The following is a 16,835-nucleotide window of genomic DNA, read 5'->3' on the forward strand; positions in this document are numbered from 1 at the left end:
GGTGCTAGACCATTCGTACGTCCAAAATGCATGACCTTACATTTGTCAACATTGAATTTCATCTGCCATGTATGTGCCCATATAGCCATCCTATCCAGATCCTGTTGCAATATGACACTATCTTCCTGAGAGTTAATGATTCTGCACAATTTTGTATCATCTGCAAAAATAGCAACATTGCTCACTACTGCATCTACTAGGTCATTAATAAATAAATTGAAGAGCACTGGACCCAGAACAGACCCCTGTGGGACCCCACTGCTAACAGTCTCCCATTTTGAGTATGATCCATTGACCACAACTCTTTGTTTTCTGTCCATTAGCCAGTTCCCTATCCATGAACACAGACTCTTCCCCAGTCCTTGCATTCTCAACTTTTGCACCAGACTTTTGTGGGGAACAGTGTCGAAGGCCTTTGCAAAGTCCAAGTATATCACATCTACAGCATTCCCAATATCCATATTAGCATTCACTACCTCATAAAAGCTGAGCATGTTAGTCAAACAGGACCTGTCTTTAGTAAACCCATGTTGATGCTGAGAAATAAGATTATTTTCTACTATGAAGTCATGTATAGTATCTCTTAGTAACCCCTCAAATAGTTTGCATACAACTGATGTTAAACTTACAGGTCTATAATTTCCTGGATCAGATTTTTTGCCCTTCTTAAATAATGGGAAAACGTGGGCTGTACGCCAATCCACTGGGACTCTGCCAGTTGCAAGAGAGTCACAAAAGATAAGATAAAGGGGTTTATCTATAACTGAACTTAATTCCCTTAGGACCCGAGGATGCATGCCATCCGGGCCAGGTGCCTTGTCTATTTTTAATTTATTTAGTCTTGCCTTCACTTCTTCCTGCGTTAAGTATTTAATATTACAGTTAGAAGATTGAGACTCTTCCGCCTCTGTAGTTTGCAACAGTGCTGTTTCTTTTGTGAAGACAGAAGCAAAGAAAGCATTTAATAACTCTGCCTTACCTTGGTCATCCACCATTGAGTTCCCATCCTCATCCTTTAGGAGTCCTATACAGTCAACCTTTCTTTTTTTAGAGTTAATGTACTTGTAAAACTTTTTTGGGTTAGATTTGATATCCTTAGCGATTTGTTTTTCAGCTTCAATCTTTGCCTGCCTAATTTCTTTTTTACAATTTTTATTGCACTCCTCATAATTGCTTAGTGCAGCCTCGGTCCCCTCCTGTTTTAAGACCTTATAGGCATTCTTTTTCCTCTTCATTTTATCTTTAACCTTTCTATTCATCCATAGAGGCCTTTTTTTATTCCTAGACATTTTGTTTCCATATGGGATATACATACTACAGTATTGATTGAGTATAAGTTTAAAAGCTTGCCATTTCCCTTCAGTGTCTTCCCCTTGTAGTACATTATCCCAGTTCACCAAACTTAGTGCCTGCCTAATTTGAGTGAACTTTGCTTTTCTAAAGTTCATAGTTTTAGTGGTCCCGCTGCCCCTTGGCCTATCAGTCACCAGCTCAAACGTTATCATGTTGTGATCACTATTTCCCAAATGTTCTTGAACCTGCACATTTGATACATTATCTGGTCTATTAGAAATGATCAGATCCAGTAACGCATTCCCCCTAGTTGGTTCAGTTACCATTTGAGTCAAGTAATTGTCCTGTAGTGCTGCCAGAAATCTGCTGCTTTTACCAGAATGGGTAGCCTCAATACTCCAGTCAATGTCTGGAAAGTTGAAGTCGCCCATAATTATGACCTCATTTTTACCTGCAGCTTTTTCAATCTGCTGTAGTAATCGCAGTTCTGCAGCTTCATTAATAAGAGGTGGCCTGTAGCATACCCCAATAAGCAATTGGCAACTTTTATTTCCACCATGAATATTTACCCAAACGGACTCCACATCTTCGCAATCTTCCTCCATCTCATCGTTGAGGACAGCTGTAAGAGAATTCTTAACAAAGAGACAAACCCCTCCACCTTTTTTCCCTGTTCTATCCCTCCTAAACACATTGTATCCTTTTAAATTAGCTATCCAGTCATGGCTTTCATCCATCCATGTCTCGGTTATTCCCACAATGTCATAGCCTTTGTCATTCAGAATGAACTCTAGTTCGTCTATTTTATTTGCAAGGCTCCGAGCATTGGTTACCATGCACTTTATATTTTTACCACCACATTTACCAATTTTGTTTACATGAAATGGGCTACTTGAATTTTTACCAACCTCCTTAATCTTTACACTGTCCCCACCCCCCTCTCCACCCTCCATAATGATAGGTTCCCACTGTCTTTTTACCTCATCTTGTCTATGTATTGAGACTTTATCCTCCCGCCTCCCCCCAATCCTCCCGCCTCCCCCCATCCTCCCGCCTCCCAACACAATAAAATGTTATTATTATTATTATTATTTTCTTTCAGGGATGCTTTGCTTACAAGTACTGTTAACTGTGTCACAAGTTTCATTTCTGGATTTGCCATTTTCTCAATACTTGGTTACATGGCTGAGAAGAACAATGTCAAAATAGAAGATGTAGCAACAGAAGGTATTTTTTCTTTTGAAATGTACACATTTATGAACTATTAGTTTTTAGAGTCATCACGGTTTTGTGCAAGTTGTACATTTTTATGTTCTACAAATAATATCTCTTACCACAGACTCAGAAGTTAGCAGTTTCTATACGAATTTTCATGTCACTTGAAAAACAGATAACTGCTTAAAACAAATCTGAATTAAATACAAATTTGTCAGATAATTATAACAGAGTAACCAAGCAGCTCAGGGTCACCCAAACTACTAGGAATGTATAGGGGGATAAAAATAACCAAAAAGCCCTCCTACTAAAAAAGCAAAGCTTGGTGTAATTGCCTTCTTAAAACAGAAGGAAATTTGCAATAATTCAGTTATAAGTGAACATTTGTCAGATAATTATATGTGTAGTAATAAGAATAAACAGAACTTTCCTCGAGACTTACGTTCTTATTTTCAACTCAAGAGTTTAAAAACCATAAATCATATGCTAGATTAAACTCAACTGGGATTGCTGATTAAGACCTCTTCAGGCAATAATGTAGCCACAGCTGGAGTTGTGGGAATGCCACAGATGCCCCGGAGTTGGGCAGCAGGGGGGCTTGGGCACAGTTACATCGTTATTTGGGTTGAAAATTGGGTTGAAAAAAGACATACGTCCATCGAGTTCAACCAGAAAATAGAGTACAACACCAGCCTTCTCCCTCACATATTCCTGGGCAATGATGCAGCTTGCGCAGATCAGATGTTCCATACTTAGCTGTCTGCACAGCGCCATTCACCTTTTACTCAAGCCTCTCATGTTTGCTCTCATCTTCACCCCTCCACTCTGACATTAAAGGGAGGGGTAGAGAGCAGAGTTGAGCAGGATATTCTAGGAGGAGGAGGAGGACAAGCACAGACAAGTAGCTATGGAACAGCTGCTTCCCTGCCAGCTTCTGTGTTGTACTGCCTGCTTTATTGCTGTTCTAGTTACTTGTGTACTGCCACTCTACACTAACAATGCTAGTCTCTATCCCCACTAGCAAGATGCTTTCTGAGTCCCATTCTCTCTTCTCTTCCTGCACTGTATCTCTTTTAGAAGGTCTGTCCTGCAATCTTTTTCTGTCCTCCCTATCTGTATTCCTCAGCACTGATAGCTGAGCATCTTTGGGAACAGGCTTAAAGCGGATCCGAGATGAAAAACTAACTATAACACATAACTTGTCTATATATCTTGTCTAAAGTTTAGATAGTTTACACAGCAAATCTAGCTGCAAACAGCTTCAACAGTTTATGATTACCGTATATTCCGGCGTATAAGACGACCCCCCCCCAGCTTTTCCGGTTAAAATATAGAGTTTGGGATATACTCGCCGTATAAGACTACCCTTCTTACAACGCACACCAAATTAAAATAAAAAAATCATATACTGGTGCTGTGTATGAACAGATACCAGTGCTGTACTGTATGTGTTACCCAGCATATAACAGTATACAGGCGATTGACTTGTTGCATTGGTCAACTCTCCTTAAGTAGACTGGTCAGCTCTCCTTGTCTACCTGTTTATCAGAGTGGTATGGAAGAATAGATTGCGCTGTGCCCATAAAACACGCCTCTTTCACACTTCTGGCCCCGCCCTTGTATCCTATTTGCCTCCTTCTCTGCCTCTCAGATCTCACACATGTGCCTGCGCCGCTTCACTTCAGTCCTCAGCAGCGAGATCTGAGAGGCGGTAACAGGATAGGGCGTATCACCCGGCATCAATGACACCCGGCGTATAAGACGACCCCCAACTTTTCAGAAGATTTTCAAGGGTTAAAAAGTAGTCTTATACGCAGGAATATACAGTATTTATTCCTGTGATACAAAGAGAGCGGCCATGTTCTGTTTGTCACATTACACACAGGTAAGCTGATCTGTATCTCCAGCCCTATGCCTGTGAAAACTTCACTCCCCTCTCCTCCTCCCTCCTCCCCTCTGCCTCTGAAATCTCTGGCTAGTAACCTCCACCTCCTCCAGCCCAGACTGAGCTCCCATAAGCCCTTGCTACTAAGGCTTAGCGTGCCAAGGCTCTTTGGAGAAGCTGTGGGCACGGTTTGTTTAGTTTATAGGGAATAAGAGTATTAAAATAAAAAAAAAGTATTTGGCTTGAGGAATGCCCTATAAATTATATGAAAGGAACACATTAATGCAATGAGTAAAAGTTTATCTTGTATGCACTTTAAAGCCATGGAGCACGGTGGCGTAGTGGTTAGCTCTCTCGCCTTGCAGCGCTGGGTCCCTGGTTCGAATCCCAGCCAGGGCACTATCTGCAAAGAGTTTGTATGTTCTCTCCGTGTCTGCGTGGGTTTCTTCCGGGCACTCCGTTTTCCTCCCACAATCCAAAAACATACAGATAAGTTAATTGGCTCCCTCTAAAATTGGCCCTAGACTACAGTACTTACACTACATAATATAGACATATAGCAATGGTAGGGATTAGATTGTGAGCTCCTTTGAGGGACAGGTAGTGACAAGATATATATATATATATATATATATATATATATATACTGTACAGCGCTGCGTAATATGTCGGCGCTATATAAATACTAAATAATTATAATAATAATAATAATAATAAGGAAGGGAAGGATGAGCTCACCGTGTCTGCCAGGACTGCCAGAGTTCCTGTGTATGCCAGCCTTGTGAATCACAGTGTTCAAACACTCTGGGCCATATCCTATTAACTAAGGTTATATCTCCGTAAAGAAAACTCAAGAGAAAAGGCAATTGCATATGGCCTTCTGTGTTTTGTTCTAAAAAGTATGTTCTTCATTAACACTTTTTTTTTGTGTGTTGTAAAAGTAACACTTACTGTCTGTTAGAATTGCCAGGACAACAGTATTGTTTTGAGTTTGCCCACTGCCAAATATTGTTATTATTGTAGGATCCCTTTAACATTTTTGTAAGACACAGCTTTTCCTTATTGAGATGGACACTGCCTCTTTGAACCATATACTTTGTCATGTATTTGCCACTATTTTGGTCCCTCTTCCAGGACAGATGTACAGAGATGTAAATGCATGTATGTGGCCAATAAAAATGTGTGTGTGAGTCTTAACATTTAAAGAGGACCAAAACTTTTCTACAGGAGTGAAGGGAAATACAGAAAAACCTACCCAGTTTGTATTTAGAGATAACAGGCTGTCTAATTCTCCCTTATCAGCTAGTAATAAATCACTGTAATTTGAGCTGATACCTCTGTCTGGTCTGTGCCTTGACAGGCTATATGTAAACACTGGAGAGTTAACCCTATATGTGCTTTCATGAAACCAGGAAGTAAATGTTACTAGTTACATTTCTCTACAGAGATGCTGCTGTTTAAAGAAATGTGTTTCTTTAAAGGATATTATGCTATTGCTTATCTTTTAGAGCAGAAGAAGCAGAAGAAGAAGTCCTGGGTTTAGGTCCACTTAAAGCTTATCCTCTAAATTGAAGTTCCAGATGCTAATATGAAGTAGTTAATTATGAGCACAAATGTTGCATAGACATAATTTTGCATGGAAATTTGCAATTATGGTGCAAAATCATAATGCAAAATTTTGGGAAAACGTGTAATTACTTTTGTCTGTAATCATTCATAATTTTGCGTAATTTTTGCGTAATTTCGCATAATTTTGTGCCAACTTTAGCAGTTAATAGCAAAGCTCCCATATTTGGCTATTGCCACCAAAATTGCTACATATGTTAAGGAGAATAGTGGGAATAAGGCAAAAAAGACCTTGTAGTTTTTGAGAAAATCAATTTTAAAAATGCAAAGGAAATTTTTTTTAAACTGTCATTTTTCTGAGTTTAAAAAACATTTTCTTTGCATTTTTAAAATCGATTTTCTCAAAAACTACAAGGTCTTTTTAAAAAAATTCTTTTTTTGACTTGTACCCATTATTCTCATTAACATATGTAGCAATTTTAGTGACAATAGCATACTATTCACCTCTAAAGTTGGCACAAAATTATGCGAAAATCCATGCAAAATTACAAATGATTATATGCAATCAATTGAATTTACAAATCATAATTACATAAAGGTGTAATTGAAATAACTTATGCAAAATTTTACATAATTGTAATTAGCTTATTACAATCATCACTAGTAGTAATAAGGACAAAAAGAAAAAAAGAACCAGCGTGGTTTGAGCTATTTTCTGCATGATTTTGTATGGTATGTGCAACAAGAAGAATGGCTGGAGGTATGCTTTAAACGTCTACCACTTTGCTAATTCGCGCTGGGTGCTAGCCATTGTGGGTGACAGGTGTGGGAGGCACGGAGGAGAGCGGGAGCTGGCGGCAAAGCGTCCTGATCCCCATTGGTCGATAAGGAACCAATGGGGAGCCTTGGAGGGAAATTCAAAGATGCTTTGCTCTCAGCTATACTAAGTATAGCTGAGAGCACGTCCTATGTGGATGCTTTGCCGCCAGCTCTCGCTGTCCTCCCTGCCTTCCACGCCTGTCACCCTCACCCATGCTGGCACCCAGTGCACCCATGGGTGCACTGGGTGCCAGCATGGGTGTGGGTGACAGATGTGGGAGGAAGGGAGGAAAGCGGGAGCCGGCGGTATGGTGTCCACATAGGCGCATGTGCTCTCAGCTATACAGTATAGCTGAGAGCTGGGGCAGGGATCGGCATGTGTGGTGGCAGCCGAGAGATCTTCAATCAACTTAAGAAGATCACAAGCTGAGAGGATATTGGCGTGGGACCTTTTCTGAGGATATTGGCATGGGAAATTTTTTTTAAAGGTACAGGTAAGTATTTCTGGTTAATTTAGAATATTGAAGGACGTTGACACGTGTCGTTGTGTTTTTATTTCACTTGACCCTTTACGGAAATGGGTAAGGGGTACTTTGTACCCCTATACTCATTTCTTCTTGGGGGGGGGGGGGCATCTGGGTGTCCTCTTCTTAAAGGAGACTACCAGATGCCACTATGAACCCCCCCAAGGAGTTGTCGCCCCCACCTCCTCCTGGGGCACCGGAGGTGGAGAAGGCTTGGCCGCCCCTCTCCCCTGGAGCCCCCCATGCCATGGACCATGTGTACTGGTATAGTTCAGGGTGCGAAGCCCCAGTTGGCCGGGGCTCCGCGTTTTGGCTATCCCAGCCTGCATGGGGAACAAGGGGTTAAATATGCTGTGTGGGGTGGGGGGCACGTAATTTCCCACCATCTAAACATAGAAAAAAGTTTTAAAAAATAGGAAAATATTATTTTTTCCCACTATCTTTTTAACATGTCCTGAAATTTGGTGTTTCTAGGATGTAAGAAGGCTTTGCTATTAACCTCTAAAGTTGGCGGGTTTTGCTTCAATAACTAACTGTCATTTACCACATTTAAATGTAACTTTTCTGCTTTGAAATTTTAAAATCAATTTTCTCAAAAACTATAAGGTCTTTTTGAAAAAATATTTTCCACCATTTAAAAGTGCCATTTTACTAATATGCTGCTAGTGGCTCTTTCCACCACTGTAAATTTCTCCTCCATTTTATGCATGTACGCGGATCTAGAGGTCAATGTGTGTACACAGATAGAGCACTGACCAAGGGACAGAAGACAAAGGGCAGTAGTAAATTAATCTTACTCAAAATGAGAAATGGTCAGCAGAGGGTTACTGCAAGGACCTGTTCCACTTTATTCCATGTAAAGTGGAACAGGTCCACTGCTCAACCCAATCTCCTCCTGAGAGAAAAGAAGAACTGTGTGTAACTGAGTTTTTCCACTGCTGCAGTTCATTGCTTCTCCTTCTTCTGGTATAAGTTGAGACATGAGGTAATAATCCAACAATTGCTCTGACTGACATCAAGTTTGAAGGATTTAGCAGAATCAGACTGGAGGCTTTATGTTAGCTGAGAGAAAAGTAACAGAGGTTGTGTAAGCAAAGTCAGCTAGTAGTGACACCCTGAACAAGGAATGGCAGAGATGCCTGTCCTCTGATGACAACACTGCAGCTCTTTCCCTAACTTCACTAAACCAGCGGCTTGCAGGAAAGTATATAAAACAAGTAAATGGTTCTCTATCAAGTCTCTGTACTAAACAGAAAATTAGTCTGTCCATATTCATATTTGCATTTAATCAAAAAGAGGAATACTTCAAATTGTGGGTGATTAACAAAATATAGTGGAGATCATCATAATGGATACTTTCCTTAATGAGTTTCATTTGTTTATTTGTAGATAATATCTTAATTACAAATTTGCAAGTAATCTTGAATTTGCAAAGTATCATATTTTCTCAGAAAATTACATTCAAGGTATACACTAATGTATTTTTGCATAGTATATCGGTTGTAAGCACCAAACTGCGTTAAGCAGAATAATGTGCATAAAGTGTTACGCACAATGAGTAGAGCGTAATGCATTGCATGTGATCTATTACATTCTGCTCTTCCCATCAAACTAAGTTTTTATGCACATTATTCTTCTAAACACAGCTTAGTGCAGACGGCCCAGAGTCACATGCTAGTTTGGTTGAAAACGAGACATCCATCCATCAAGCTTAACCAGAAAAAAAAGTATGTACGTGAAAACTTATGGGCATTCATGCAAAAAAATATTTTCACCAAATTATTACATTATATATATATATATATATATATATATATATATATATATATATATACATGCATATATAGTTACATATTTACATAGTTACTGTATTTAGGTTGGAAGAAAGATGTACATCCATAGAGTTCAACACATATCCCTGTTGTTCCAGAGGAAGGTGAAGAACTGTTACAAGGCATGGTCCAAATAGAACGAAAAGGGAAAAAAGTCCTCCCTGACTCCACATAACAAGCAAAAAAAAAATCCCTGGTTTAACAACCCCAGGAATTAATTAAAACCATGGATGTCTTTCATCCCATGGAATGCATCTATAACCCCCTTGAACACATATTAACCATAACTGCCGCTGGGACGTGAGCCTCACATCCGCAGTGGCAGCTGCTACAGCCGCAGGAAAGCTCTAATCATGTCCCTGCAGTTTGGAGGGCTGTGCGCGCAAACGTGCAGGCAGAAGCCCGCAATCGCGATGTTGCCGGCAACAGGGGGGGGATTGGCTGCAGGGGACAAAAGTCCCCAGAGCCATTTAGTTCTTGTCCGCCAAGAATAATCACTGTTTTTGATAAAACAAACAGTGATTATTCTTAAATACAACCGCCGCGCTGCCTCACTAGTTTCCACCGCTTCCTGCCGCCTATCGTTAGATTAATGTATGGGAACTTTGCTCCCATTCATTCATCCCCCCTCCAGGCCACCGTGATTGCCGGCATCAATGGATGCCTGCGTCACTTCCTTAGTTACATAGTAACACATTGCTTCGTATGTAGCGTTACTTACTGTACGCTTATAGGAAGTCCTGCGTGAGGACATCTTGTGGCCAAATAGTAAAATTACACCTACAGGCATTAGAGACAGAATTTTTTTTTTATATGAATGGCAAGAGGGTATATCATTTTTAATTATGGGCTTGTTAATAGGATAGATGTAAAACTGAAAAAATGAAATGAAAAATTTAGACTAAAATAATTCTTAGCATAATGTGCCACCCAAAGAAAGCTTAATCGATGCCAGAAAAAAACAAGATGTAGATCATTTTGTTGTGATAAGTAGCGACAAAGTTATTGAGGAATGATTGGTAGGAGCGCTGAAATGTGAAAATTCCTCTTGTCCAAATGGTGATCCCATGGGCTGAAATGGTTAAATTTGCCATTACCACTTTCTGTGGTAATACTTTCCACATTTTAACCACTCTTACTGTAAAGAACCCTTTCCTAAATAAAAGTCTAAAACTTTTTTCCTCCATGCGCAGATCATGTCACCTAGTCCCTTGTACAACCCCAGGGACAAAAAGCTCATCTGCCAAGCTTTATATTGCCCTCCGATTTTAGGTTCGCGAACCACGAACGCGAATCTCCACAAAAAGTTTGGTTCGTGTGAACTTTTCGAACCGCAATAGACGTCAATGGGGAGGCGAACTTTGAAAACTAGAAACATTTATGCTGGCCACAAAAGTGATGGAAAAGATGTTTCAAGGAGTCTAACATCTGAGTTTTTGCAAGGAGGAGTGGGATACACGCCAAAAGTCCCCGGAAAAAATCTGGATTTGACGCACAGCAGCGTTTTAAGGGCAGAAATCAAATTGCATGCTAAATTGGAGGCCTAAAGAGCTTTAAAACATCTTGCATGTGTATACATCAATCAGGTAGTGTAGTGTACTGCTTCACACTGACAGACCAAACTCACTGTGTAACGCACCGCACATAGCTGTTTGTGTAGTGGCGGCCGTGCTGGACTGGTGTGCACCATAACGAGAGTGCAGGTGATGGCGGCTTTGCAGCCCATATGGTCGCCGGGCTGAGGTAGCTCAATAACAGAACAGTGACTGTCCAGCTGATCGAATTTGGTCTGTCCACAATGAAGCAATGACCTTATTATCTTGGGTGTGCCCCCCCCCCCCCAAGACACTCATATAGTCGTCGGTCATTGCTTCATTGTGATACGCAAGCCCCCTCACCGCGGCAAGGTAACGATCACAAAGAAGAATTGACACATGTACATGCATTTTGTTTTGTTGTTGCAGCTGCAGTGCAGCCAGAAAAATTAGGCAGACATGTACCCGCACCAGAAAATTAATATAGTAGCCGCTGCTACCTTAAAAATTCAGGAATCCGCCTGGATCCTGGACCCTGTTGGTGGTGGCGGAGAAGGCAGTCAAGCGGCCTCCAGGCAGAGATGCTGTGTGAGGAGCGACTTAGTCATGGGGCAGGCAGAGGCAGCCACACGGCATGCAAGCAGAGATGCTGTGTGTGGGGACTGACTTAGTCTTTGGGCGGGCAGTAGCCCTCTGGGATCCATGCCTCGTTCATTTTGATAAAGGTGAGGTACTGAACACTTTTGTGACCTACGCGACTACTCTTCTCAGTGACAATGCCTCCAGCTGCGCTAAAGGTCATTTCTGAAAGGACACTTGAGGCAGGGCAAGACAGAAGTTGGATGGCAAATTGCGACAGCTCTGGTCACAGGTCAAGCCTGCGCACCCAGTAGTCCAGGGGTTCATCGCTGCTCCACATCCACACTTAAGGCCAGTTGGTCGGCTACCTGTCGGTTCAGGCATTGGTGGAGAGTGGATCCGGAAGGGCTAAGGCGAGACGCTGGACTAAAGAATATCCGCATGTCCAACATCACCATGAGATCGCTAGAGCGTCCTGTCCTTGCCTGCATGGACATGGGAGGAGGAGGATTACTGGCAGTGGCACCTTTATTCCGTTATGCTGTGACATCACCCTTAAATGCACTGTAAAGAATAGTTGTCAGCTTGTTCTGCAAGTGCTGCATCCTTTCTGCCTTCTGTTGATTTGGAAACATCTCCGCCACTTTGTGCCTATACCGAGGGTCTAGTAGCGTGGCAACCTAGTACAGCTCATTCCCCTTGAGTTTTTTATACGGGGGTCCTTCAACAGGCTGGACAGCATGAAAGATGCCATCTGCACAAAGTTGGATTCAGACGTACTATCCAGCCCTCTTGATCTTCCTCAGTGATGTCATCTAAGTTCTTCTCCTCCCCCCAGCCACGAACAATATCACGGGAGCGTTGAGCAGCACAAGCCCCCCTGCGACAACTTCTGCGGTTGTTCTTCGGCCTCCTCCTACTCCTCCAAAAAAACACCTTCCTCATCATCTGACTCCTCTTCCTCACCCAACTCTTCCTCCTCCCCCCTCTGTGCTGCCGCAGGTGTTGAGGAAACATCTGGTTCTGATGAGAATTATCCCACAACTCTTCCTCCTGTAACTGTTCCTGTTCACGCTCATCCACAGCTTGATCCACCACTCTACGCATGGCACGCTCCAGGAAGAAGGCATACGGGATCAAGTCACTGATGGCGCCTTCACTGCGACTCACCATGTTTGTCACCTCCTCAAACTGCCGCACGAGCCTGCAGGCATTTCCCATGAGTGTCCAGTACTTCGGCCAGAACATCCTAGAGATGAGCCGAAATTTTCGAAATTTCGAACTGCTTTTATTACGAATGCGAAATTTAACATTACGACCCAAATTCGTAATTTCGTAATTAATTTTCAAATCGTAATTTACAATTTCGTAATCGAAATTACACTCCCGTAATGACGAATTTCGTGTCTCCAACCGAAATTTTACTTTTTCAGGTTTGTAAGGGTTTCTATCCCTCTAGATGCCTAAAATGAATAGCACAGCCAGTCCTCTCTCTCTCTCTCTCTCTCTCTCTCTCTCTCTCTCTCTCTCTCTCTCTCTCTCTCTCTCTCTCTCTCTCTCTCTCTCTCTCTCTCTCTCTCTCTCTCTCTCTCTCTCTCTCTCTCTCTCTCTCTCTCCAGAGATCTGTAGTATTTCAAAACCATACTCATATTCATGACATGTCCAGGGATCAAACCCAGGCCAACCACATGGAAGACAGCTATGCTCACCACCATACCACCAAACACACACTAAATAGACTGCTAACCTAAATCTTACTTGTAGACAGTCATATAAGACACATGCTGGGTGCAGGGCTTTGTGATTGGACCATGGACCATGCGATAGAGTGAGGTGCAAAAATGAAATCATGCCTAGCAGAGGATGGTTTCACAATGCTAAATGCTAGGCTGACTGTGGTGCAATTGGTTAGTGCGTCTGGCTGGTAACAGCAAGGTTACAGGTTCGATTCCATCCAGGCATGTCTTTTCCTTTTGCGTTCAACAGTTGTCCAAACAGAGCCAACAGAGCCCCAGATAGCCATGTAGAGTTAGGTCACAGCTAGCCTGGCTGTGGTGCAATTGGTTAGTGTGTCTGGCTGGTAACAGCAAGGTTACAGGTTCGATTCCATCCAGGCATGTCTTTTCCTTTTGAGTTCAACAGTTGTCCAAACACCGAGCACAAAGTTTTGCATGCGTAAAGTTTTACGCACGCAAAATACCCCATGGGGTTCAATGGCGCAGCGCGCGCACGCAAAAGGAAAAGACATGCCTGGATGGAATCAAACCTGTAACCTTGCTGTTACCAGCCAGACACACTAACCAATTGCACCACAGCCAGGCTAGCTGCGACCTAACTCTACATGGCTATCTGGGGCTCTGTTGGCTCTGTTTGGACAACTGTTGAACGCAAAAGGAAAAGACATGCCTGGATGGAATCGAACCTGTAACCTTGCTGTTACCAGCCAGACACACTAACCAATTGCACCACAGCCAGGCTAGCTGTGACCTAACTCTACATGGCTATCTGGGGCTCTGTTGGCTCTGTTTGGACAACTGTTGAACGCAAAAGGAAAAGACATGCCTGGATGGAATCGAACCTGTAACCTTGCTGTTACCAGCCAGACACACTAACCAATTGCACCACAGCCAGGCTAGCTGTGACCTAACTCTACATGGCTATCTGGGGCTCTGTTGGCTCTGTTTGGACAACTGTTGAACGCAAAAGGAAAAGACATGCCTGGATGGAATTGAACCTGTAACCTTGCTGTTACCAGCCAGACACACTAACCAATTGCACCACAGCCAGCCTAGCGTTTAGCACTGTGAAACCATCCTCTGCTAGGCATGATTTCATTTTTGCACCTCACTCTATCGCATGGTCCAATCACAAAGCCCTGCACCCAGCATGTGTCTCATATGACTGTCTACAAGTAAGATTTAGGTTAGCAGTCTATTTAGTGTGTGTTTGGTGGTATGGTGGTGAGCATAGCTGTCTTCCATGTGGTTGGCCTGGGTTTGATTCCTGGACATGTCATGAATGTGAGTATGGTTTTGAAATACTACAAATGAGAGAGAGAGAGAGAGAGAGAGGAGGAGAAGGAGGAGGAGGATTGGTTAGTTATTCATTTTAGGCATCTAGAGGGATAGAAACCTTTGCAAACTTTAAAATACTAAATTTCGTAATTATGAAAATTTGCGTAATTTGCGAAAATTACGAAATTTCGATTACTGCTAAAATCGTAATTGTAGTAATTTCGCGAAATTTCGGAAATTCGTAATTAGGTCATTACGCTCATCCCTAGAACATCCCCATCTCCCCAGAGCAGGTCCTTTGACTGTAGTTGTAGAGATACTGTTTGACGGCTTTCTCCTGTTGTAGCAGGCGGTTGAACATCAGGAGCGTTGCATTCCAGCGAGTCGGGCTATCGCAAATCACCGGCAATTTGTTTCTCTGCTGAATATCGGCAAAGCGTGCCATGGCCGTGTGAGACCGCCTGAAATGCCCACACACCTTCCTGGACTGCTTCAGGATGTCCTGTAAGCCTGGGTACTTAGACACAAATCTCTGAATTATTAGATTCAGCAGTAGGGTATTGTATCGTGTTAGCCATCAGTAAAAGCAAGAAGTTTTAAATCAGGATGATACCATTTATTGGCTAACTAAAAAGAATAAGAATAAGCAAGCTTTTGGCCTTGCAGCCTTCGTCGGGCTTACATCTTGTTTACTTGCAGCCTGATGGTACAGACAGCTATATACATGCAGTATCAAAAGGGAAAACATAGATTTTTTTTTCAAGCATAAATGCATGTCATTAAGATGCCTTAAGTGAAACAGAACATCTAAATGGGGTGTGAGGTTGTTAGCTGAGATAAGGATCCTTGTTTACACCATGCTCAAAGACCTGGGAGTTGGACTGACACAGAGGTATCGTAAATTCTGAGTTCACAAGTTTAGCTTTTATTTGTTTCTTGCTTTTATTAGATTCAGCACATGTGCCATGTAGGGTACATGTGTCAACTTTCCCAAATTCAAAGCCGAAATGAGATTGCTGCAGTTATAACAAACCACGTTGCCGGTCTCCAGTTGGTGCGGGGTCAGCCACTGATCCACCTGTTTGTTCAGAGCAGCCAGGAGAGCTGCTCCAGTGTGACTCTCTGCTTTGAGGCAAGACATGTCTAAGATGGCGTAACACCGTTGTACCTGGCATGCAGCGTAGGCCCTGGGGAGCTGGGGCTGTGTAGCTGGAGAGGAGATTGCAGCACCAGTAGAGTTAAACTGCCACTCAGCCAAGGAGGAGGAGGACAGCAAAGAGGATATAGCAGGAGGAGAGGAGGAGGCAGCAGGCCTGCCTGCAAGCCGTGGAGGTGTCACAACTAGGTCCGCTGCACAGCCACATACTCCCTGCTTGCCAGCGGTCACCAGGCTGACCCAATAGGCTGTGTAAGTAATGTACCTGCCCTGACCGTGCTTGGCAGACCAGGCATCCGTGGTCAGATGGACCCTTGACCCAACGCTGTGTGCCAGAGATGACACCACTTGCCTTTCAACTTCATGGTACAGTTTGGGTATCGCCTTTTTTGAGAAATAATTGTGGCCTGGTATCTTCCACTGCGGTGTCCCAATGGCCACAAATTTTTGGAAGGCCTCAGGGTCCACCAGCTGGTATAGTAACAGCTGGCGAGCTAACAGTTCCGCTAAGCCAGCTGTCAGACGCCGGGCAAAGGGTTGACTGTCAGACATTGGCTTCTTCTGCTCAAAGATTTCCCTCACGGACACTTGGCTGCTGCTGTGGGCAGAGGAGCAGGAACCGCTCAAGTTGAGAGGCGGAGTGGAGGAGGGTGGCTGTGATTGTGAAGGTGCAAGGGAGAAAGCTGCTGAAGATGATGCACCTGAAGGAGGAAGAGGAGAAGGAGGGTGGCTTTGCTTTTGTGTGCTGCTTTTCCTCAGGTGGTCTTCCCATAGCAGTTTGTGCCTTTTCTCCATGTGCCTCCGTAAGGCAGTTGTCCCTACACGGCTGTTGGCCTTCCCACGGCTCAATTTTTGACAGCAGAGACAGATGGCATTGCTCTGATCTGAGGCAGACACACAAAACAATTTCCACACTGCTGAGCCCAGGGGTGAGGACACTATGGTGGCATCAGTAGCTGACGTTGAAGGTCATGTTGGCTGGCTGTCCATAGGTGGCGATACATGGTGCCGGACACTGCCACCAGCTGTTTCTGATGACGAGCTCCCCTTGCTTCTTTCAGGAACTAGTCTCCTCCTACTCTTCTCTGACTCCCCCTATGAACTGTCCCCTTGGTCATCTTGTCTATTAGGATCCCACGTGGCATACCTATCATCATAATCATCATAATCATCCTCCCCAGCTTCGCTTGCCTCAGACACCTCATAAACTGCACCAACAGCAGGTACTTCATCATCCTCCTCCTCACACCTTACGTCCATAGTGTCGCCTAACTCAGACATATGAGGTGGTGTAATTTGCTTAGCGCCTTCATCTTGTTGTAACAATAATGGCTGTGAATCAGCTAATTCCCCACCAAATAACTCCTGCGAAGTGTCAAATGCAGCGGATGTGGTGCTTGTAGTAGCGCTGGTGGCT

General features: G+C 43.2%; 1 protein-coding gene across 1 annotated transcript in view; it reads left to right on the forward strand.

The window, feature by feature from the left end:
* SLC6A2 (solute carrier family 6 member 2) overlaps window positions 1-16,835 on the forward strand; it is a 444,356-nt gene that overhangs the window by 263,837 nt on the left and 163,684 nt on the right. Inside the window, exon 7 of the mRNA XM_068261624.1 lies at window positions 2,396-2,520. Coding sequence (XP_068117725.1) covers window positions 2,396-2,520 — 125 coding nt within the window. The remainder of the gene's footprint in view (window positions 1-2,395; window positions 2,521-16,835) is intronic.

Source organism: Hyperolius riggenbachi, chromosome 11, assembly GCF_040937935.1.
Source record: "Hyperolius riggenbachi isolate aHypRig1 chromosome 11, aHypRig1.pri, whole genome shotgun sequence".
Lineage (NCBI taxonomy): Eukaryota > Metazoa > Chordata > Amphibia > Anura > Hyperoliidae > Hyperolius > Hyperolius riggenbachi.